The sequence below is a fragment of the Triticum urartu genome, chromosome 6A, assembly GCF_056163025.1.
Source record: "Triticum urartu cultivar PI428250 chromosome 6A, HENAU_Tu73, whole genome shotgun sequence".
In the NCBI taxonomy this organism is placed as follows: domain Eukaryota; kingdom Viridiplantae; phylum Streptophyta; class Magnoliopsida; order Poales; family Poaceae; genus Triticum; species Triticum urartu.
In genome coordinates, this window is record NC_141878.1 from 123976843 (window position 1) to 123984830 (window position 7988).

General features: G+C 45.9%; 1 protein-coding gene and 1 non-coding gene across 2 annotated transcripts; one reads left to right on the forward strand and one right to left on the reverse strand.

Annotated features, from left to right (window-relative positions):
- Positions 1 to 761: 761 nt before the first annotated feature.
- LOC125517690 (U5 spliceosomal RNA) lies at positions 762 to 881 on the reverse strand. The gene has a single exon (XR_007287738.2). It is a non-coding gene; the product is annotated as a U5 spliceosomal RNA (small nuclear RNA).
- Positions 882 to 957: 76 nt separating this feature from the next.
- Positions 958 to 5347, forward strand: LOC125516179 (protein JASON). Its single transcript, XM_048681663.2, has 8 exons — positions 958 to 1378; positions 1479 to 1548; positions 1643 to 1716; positions 3544 to 3636; positions 3715 to 3791; positions 3944 to 4778; positions 4865 to 4947; positions 5047 to 5347. The coding sequence occupies exons 1-8, from the start codon at positions 1319 to 1321 to the stop codon at positions 5120 to 5122; spliced, it is 1368 nt and encodes a 455-aa protein (XP_048537620.2). The 5' UTR covers positions 958 to 1318; the 3' UTR covers positions 5123 to 5347.
- The last annotated feature ends 2641 nt before the right edge of the window (positions 5348 to 7988 follow it).

The following is a 7988-nucleotide window of genomic DNA, read 5'->3' on the forward strand; positions in this document are numbered from 1 at the left end:
CTGAACCGGGACTAATGGGCTGGCCAGGCCCCAACCAAAGTCCTATTTTCTACTAGTGATATTAGAACACGGTAAATGTTGCATCAGAGAGAATCGCTGCACTATATGATAAAAAATTGTCTAACTAGTTAGCGATTGTCATGCTCACAGAATAGGATTGGCATGCTACAACAAATATAAACGCCATCCAACGGTTAAGAAAGTTGCCACGCATATTTCAGAAAAACTGCCACGTTACATGAGACGAAACCGCCATGCTACGCACAGTAATTGCCATGCTCTATATAAAGAATGTCACTCGTTCAAGATTTCAACCGTTTCAAGGGGTGAATGAAGCGAACGATGTTCCATGAGGATTCCCACGTTGTCACGCACTGAGATTCGTGCGCGGGTCAGACACATCACAGAGCATTCGCTACAAAAGCCGTTTCCAGAGAACGTTCACTCATGATCCTTGAATTCCCACCTTTGCTACACCCCTCTATAAATTCATCCCCATCTTTGTCGCACTCCTCTCTAAATTCTGAAATGAATCGTAACATGGACGTGCTTTAGTTTTTTCTTAGGGGATTGGACGTGCTTTAGTGACAAGCATGTGATGCATGCATCTATTCATTTTTTAATAAAAAAAATCTTAGGCATGTGAAACTAAGAATGATTGCTTCATGTCAAATGGCTGATGAATTGGTATAGACCTTGCCTAGGCTTTGAAAGTAAGTTGATCAATGTGTGAACAAATTTTGTAGACTGAATTGTGGGACCCTCCTCATCAAGAGAAAAGAACCCTTCAGAAATAGGTGTATGCTGCTTGATATGGTGCGCACACGGTATTCTTTAGTAAAAGGCGAAAGAATAGTCCGCTTTATGCTCACCACGCAGCTGCCTGGGCTCTATCACTGCGGCTGACACCCTATAAGTAGCGATCAGCTCGAGCTCAACTCCACTAAGCAAGCGAGGTGGGACAAATAACCAATGCTTCGTCCATCCAGTGTTTCCACCGCACGGCACATTCGTCTCTACGTCCGGCCCATCTACGCCCAACCCATTTCCACCTAACGGCACAAAAAGGCCCACCACGCTAGGCGAAAAAACAAATCCTCCCGTCCCCCCTCTGCCCCCTCTGCGGTGTCCGTGCCTCCGTTTCGAATTTTCATTTCAAATCTCGTCCCCCCTTCACCTCCGCCTCTTCTTCTCCCCCCTGCTCCGACCTTCCATTTCCGACAATCACTCCCCGGGATCCCGCCGCACCAATCCCCAAACCCTCGACCGCGGCGGCGACGACTGAGCGAGCTCGCCGCAGGATTCTCTCGACGCCGCCATGGGCTGCTTTCTCTCGTGCTTCCGCGGCCGCCCCGACCCGGCCAGCCGGGCCCTCCACGTACGCTCACCCCCACCCCCTGCGATCTCGTCTTCCCTGGACCCCTCGTCTCCGATCCGCGTGCCGATGATCTGTTTCTCCGGGTGTTTCTCCCCTGCAGGATCCGCTCGTGCGCAAGACCCGGCTCGGGGACGCCTTCCTGGACGACCACCACGACGACGGCACGGCGAGTGAGTTTCTGAATCTCCCGTTGCGCCGATCGGATCCGATTCGATCTGCTGATGATGGTGAAGGACTGCTGATTGCGTGTTGTTTTGTTTTCAGAGCTTGAGGAGAGCCGGACTCCGAAGGAGGGTCTCGGGAACGACGGAGGGGTCGACGACGACCTCAGGCGAGAGGTACCGAGATCGGCTGCAAAGCGCTTTCCTGTTTCTGTGTTTTTTTAACTGTGCGCAGCTCCGTCGGTATTCAGGCCGTGTTGCCGGTGGGTGGCAGGGAAAAAAATGAATTGGTTGATGCTTACATTTTGACTTTGACACGTCTGCACTGTCGATGTGGCCTTCATGGATAGACTGTCAAGTCTGTACCTGCTAATCTGCTATGTCTAGACAAACTTTGTAGTTAGAAAGTTGTTCTGCAATTGCCAAGGGGGCCTTCTTAGTACCTAGGATTGGCTGTTAAGTCTGCACTGCACTTTACTAGAATGGAAATCGATGAACTTTATAGTTAGAAGGTCGTTCTGCAATTGCCAAGGGGCCTTCTTAGTACCTAGGGTTGGCTGTTAAGTCTGCACTGCATTTTACCAGAATGGAAATTGTGCTGCTGCCCTAGCAGCAAAATGTCGTAACGTTCTCCTTCCATGCATTCTTTGGTTTCGGGAATGTATGGCGGTTGGCTTTTTTGTTTTTAAATTTTAAATCTAAAATTCATCTCCTGAATATGCCATGTTCAGTTGGTGTTAGTTTTGTCATTTGGGCTAACTACTATGCTCCGCACTGTTTAATGTTCAGTGGAATGTGTAAAGTATGCACCTGTGGCAACAAAAATACCATCTACCTTTTAAATACCTTTTAACCTTTTTGCTTGTGGAGACACATCTAGTTGTTGGCCGAATAGGACACGATTTGCGGATTGGAAACCCTTGCTTAGACCATTTTCAGTGGGCGTGCCATAAAAATTTCCACGATAAGTACACTGCAAGTCTAGCAGATGCTAGTTATCACATTTGCTGAAGTCAATGTGCGCTGATTTCAAAATTAAATATTGACTTTTTAGATCCCATCTGAACTTTTAGACTTTGCAAAAATATATGGAAAGATCATGCTGTAAAATGCACAACCTTCTAAAGATTTTGTTGTATATGTCGCATAGGTAGTTCTGAATAATAGAGTTATCAATTAGTGTTCAAATGTATTGCTTGCCTTTCCCCATCAGGCTAAGGCTTTGCTGAAGTCTGTGTGCACTGTCAAGATTAAATCTTGCTCTTTTTCAATTCCACTTCAACCTTTTGTCTTTGGAGAATTATATCAAGGACCATGCTATACAATGTATAACCTCATAAAGGTTTTTCGTATGCATTGTTTATGTAGTTTAGAATATTATAATGGTTAGTTATTGTTGAAATATATTGTCCATCTTTTCCACATATGCATTTGGGCAAGGTTGTTATGTGCATGCAACTTAATACGATATCATGGCCAACAGGTCAACATTTCAAATTTTCAACACCCTGCCAACGCACTTTCTGAATAGTTGTAACCTACGTCGATCTCAAGTCCAAGGATGAGAACAGCCTAGACGTGAGAGGAAGTGGTGAAATATATTATCTGCCTTTCTCCATCAGCTTAAAGCCTTAAACTTCGGAGAGGTGGTTAGGTCCATGCAATTCAATAATTATGATTACAATCTTCAGATATAGGCCAAGTCTAACTGGTTCTCAAATTTCAGGTCTATGCAGTTCAATAGTTAGGATTATAATCTTCAGATATAGTCCAAGTCTTACTGGTTAGCAGATTTTGGCATAGTTAGCACCAACCAATTACAATGAAAAAGTTCTGTAATGCTCATTTGCTTGATATTTCTACATTTATCTCTGCACTGCATACTGATAGATATTGTTACACTTCACTGTTGCAATTCCGTGTTATCTTTTAAATCTTGGCACTCTAAATTATACTAGTAACAAATTCTGACGATGTTTTCATGGAATTCCACTATTATACCAGGCAAATTATCTTAAATCTTGTGGCGCAATATCAGAAACCCCTCCCGAAATTCTGAAAGCATCAAACCAAGTCGAAGAGCGAGAAATTAACGAGGTGTCGTCGTATTGAGTTTGTCTTTGTGATCTTCTTTTCATAAAAATCACCGTCTGACATCTTTTTTCTTACACCCAGTGCAATGAGACGTCCAACAATGCACAGGAGACTAAAGAGGCCCTGGTGTCTGAAATTAAGGATTACTTGTCTGAGGGGTAAAGAACTACTGTACCATCTATCTCCATGATTATTATTTTTTGAACAAGATCATCATGAATGTTGTGATCCTGTAAACTACAGTAGTAAGGTGACGACTACTGTTAGCTGGTCTGAAAACCAATTTTGCTGTTTCTTTCCAATAAAACAGGTTCAACTCCGACGGGCACGATGGTGCTGTGAAGCATGATCTGGACACCGACGAAGGCACTGACGACCATGTCACTGAGGTTGAATCAGCAGCGAGATCATCGTCGCAGGAAAGGTCCTCAGGCCAGATCATCAGGAACCAGAATCCTGATCCTAGCGACTCGCCTTTCCCCACCCCTCTGGTTCTGAGGGACGACATCCAGACCCCTGGATTCACCACACACCAGGGGAACTTCAAGCCCGGGAAGCGCGGGAGGGCCAGCAAGCAGTTCCTGTACCCCGTCCTGCGACCCATCGAGAACAAGCTGCAGTGGACGGAGCTGAGAGACGAGTCCTCCTCCCCCGTGGTCGCCTCTCACCCTCCCAAAAGAAGGTACCTGTCTGCAGATTCCACCGAGAACGAGAAGCCCCATCAGCAAACCCTTCCAGGCTCAGTGAATGCAGACGCAGCGCTATCATCAGAGTCTGCGCCATTTCTGTTCCATGGCGGCTGGAAAGAGCAGCACGCCGAAGAAGTGGCGTGTCCAGAGGATGAGAACGTCAACCAGCAGCAGCTTGTGGGCGGCGGCGGCGTCGGAGAGCTGCTGAGCAAGAGCTCGGAGAACGGGAAGCATGGCGTGGCCAGCCTGTCCTGCTGGCTCAAGACTACGTGTGCGGATGGTGAGGGTGAGGGCCAGACTGGACGGCAGCTGGGCTTCGGGAGCGTCGATCTCAGCGACGTGCCCGTCTTTGTGGCCTCTGGGCTGAACTGGGACAACGAGAACAACCCTACCCCGATGCTGCCCAAGGCCTGGGACGGCAACGGGATCCCCAACACCACCACCAAGTACAAAGAGGTGCGCATTTTCCCTCTAATCTTCCTCGCTTTCACGGTTATCTGTATGTAACTTACGAGCCGTTGTACGTGATTGGATGTTCTCAGGACCAGAGGGTGAACTGGCATGCCACGCCTTTCGAGGAGAGATTGATGAAAGTTTTGTCCGATGAGAAACCACACCATCAGAGGTACATACTCCTGCATTACATTTTCCTGTTAGCGCTTTCAGCAGATATATCTATCAGAGGAGCTAACATGAACATGATGAATGATTGCGACTGTGCCAGGAAAATCAGTGGGAAGCTGATCCACCTGGAGGAAGACGCGGTAGAGAGCCCGGCAAGTGCGACTGCTTCCTCATGATCGGCAGTACGAGAGGGTCCAGTGTTTGGCCAGTCCGGCCCGAGCCACCTCTTGCTGCAGCAGTGTCTGAAGCTGTCTGAAACTGAACTAGTGCTGCTACATTCTTGTTCGCTGAAGCATTTTGCTTGCGCCTCCGTGCAACTTTTGCACATCACCTGCTGGTTGATGTGATGCTGGGTATATTTTTCATCAATAATGAAAATAAGAGACTCTGCTTTGGTTTCATCCTCCCCTAGCTGGTCCTGCGATGCCGTTGGGTCTCTGCCGAACAGCGTAGGGTGGTGGTGGGTGTGTTTAAATTCGGGCAATAAAAGTTTTTCACAACTCGCACAGAGGCCTTGATTCGTGTCCATGGACCATGGTCCCGTCCACACAGGCCACAATAACCGAGAGTAATTGACAAAAAACTACCACATTTCACGTAAGCGTCCCACAGAACTATCACATTTTGAAAATTGACCAAAAACTTCAGTTTAGCGTTGATTTCGTGACAAAAAACTACCACATCGTGTTGATGACTGATTGAAGCGTTGTAAACGACTTTCTGACAGACCCGGCCCACCGGTCAGGACGGAGGCCGCGCTAACGGCTAACGGCGCTCGCCTGCCGCCCGTTAGCCGCGCGTGTCGGTCGGGCCCGGTCGGACTAGGCATAACCTGGCCGACCGGCTCGCTCCTCGTCCTCACCACCTCATTCTCCCCCGACTCACTCTTCTCCTCTGCTCTCCACTGCTCTTCTTCTTCTCGCACTCCGGCGACGCCACGACCATGCCGTCGTGGCCCAACAGCAACGAGACCTCTGACGATGATGACGAGTACATGAGTGAGTTCAGTAGCATGAATATGGAGTATTTTGTAAGTCAGCTCAATCTCTCCTCTCCTCTCCTCTGCTAGGGTTAGGGTTTGAAGAAGGATAGGGATTTCTCCATTTAAGTTCATGTATGCGAGTTGTAGCTGACATATATGTGTTTCCTCCTGCAGCAAACTCCAGATACTGTGATAGATCCAAGCTTTTCTGGGCTTGTGACTGAATCTAACCGTAGGTGCATCCTGCACAGGGAGAGGGCTGGCAAATTTGTGGCATTTGAAGGCACTGACACTGGCAGGAGATTCATAGGATGTGCAACTGAGGTAATGAACCAAGTTGTCATGGTTGTGATTGATTCTTTTTGTGCTTTTCTGAATAATGATGCTGCTTTTCTCATTTTTGATTAATTATAAGAACATTGCTATGTCTAAATTATGTACTTGTAGCAAATAGCAACAAAGAGCAATGGAAACATAGCACTGATTTATAATTTGTAGCATAGAGTTAGCTAGTGTATTGTAGCTACATATATGAGTACTGTTTATGATTTGTTATTGTGAATATGTTTGTTAATGAAGAATAAAGCTCACTTTAAATTTAACTGGATTTTCAGGATGGTGTGAACTGTGGTGTTTTAGAGTGGGTAGATGCCCCTTGGCCTGTGATTTTGCAAAGGTGCTTAACCAAGCTCTGGGATATGTATCATGAGAAGAACCTTGGTAGAGTGCAAGACAAAGAGGCTCATGAGATAGAGGTTGAGAAACTGAAGAAGGACCTGGATTCTCTTGGCAATCAGTACAGTCAGCTTGTGGATGATGTATCCAAGCTGTTTGATTACCAGGATGGGCAGAAATCCCATGACATGGATTACACAAGCCAGGCAATCAATGAACTTAAGGAGAAGAAGCATCAGCTTGAGGAGTGGGCAAAGATTGAGATTCAAATGGAGAAGCTTAAGCTCAAGAAAGAACAAAGGTGCATCCTGTAGAGTCAAGATGATATCATTCAAAACACCAGGAAAGCCATGAAGGAGATACAAGTTGAGAGAGACCTCCTTAAAGAAGAGAAGAAGAAGCTGGAGCATATCATTGCTGAGCTCTTGAAGGCAGGTCATGGGTGCAAAGAAAAGCTAGAGAAGATCAAAGAAGTTGTCATGGAGGAGTGAAGTGCTAGCTAGGGTTGGTAAGTGAATATGAGGCCTATATATATAACTGGTCTAGTACTAGAATCTGATGCAGATATGCATCTTAGTATTAATATGAACTCCCTATGAACTGCCTATGGTTTCAGATCATTTTGGTTGTGTTGTTGGGTGCTGTAATGCCCCTGATCTGTAATGCTCTAAGATAATCCTATTTGTAATGCCACCTGAACCATATTATCAGGATGTTGTTATATCTCCATATGCAATTTGTTGCTGCTAGGTAGTTGTTGCTAATACTTACACTTGAATCTAGTAACACCAAACAACACTGAAACTGAAAATGAAAATGAAACTGAAACTGAAACTTGCATTACATAGGAGGTAGCATAGATAACACAAATTGTCTGAGGATGCAACATACATAGCATTACATAGATAGATAGCATCAAATAGTTTGAGGATAACTGAAACTAGCCAACACTGAATAAGACTGATGAAACTGAATGTGAAACTTAATAGTTTCACATTCAGTTTCAGTTAGGCGCTTGCCCTGCTAAGCGGCCTAAGCGTCGTACCTCCTGCTTCACTTCGGTAGGATGATTTGCCAGCATATGCACCTCCTGTTCTTCTTCATCTTTGTCTTCATCGATGAAGATGATGGGAGGAGGGCGGCGGCGAGCCTGCAGTGCTGGTGGTGCGATGATCTGGAGGTCGTCGTCTTCGTCTTGGTGCTTGTTTGCGTTTGCTTCAGCCGTAGATTGTGCTGGGGCGACGTAGTTGTTGGAAATATGCCCTAGAGGTAATAATAAAAGCATTATTATTATATTTCCTTGTTCATGATAATTGTCTTTATTCATGCTATAATTGTGTTATCCGGAAATCGTAATACATGTGTGAATAATAGACACCAACATG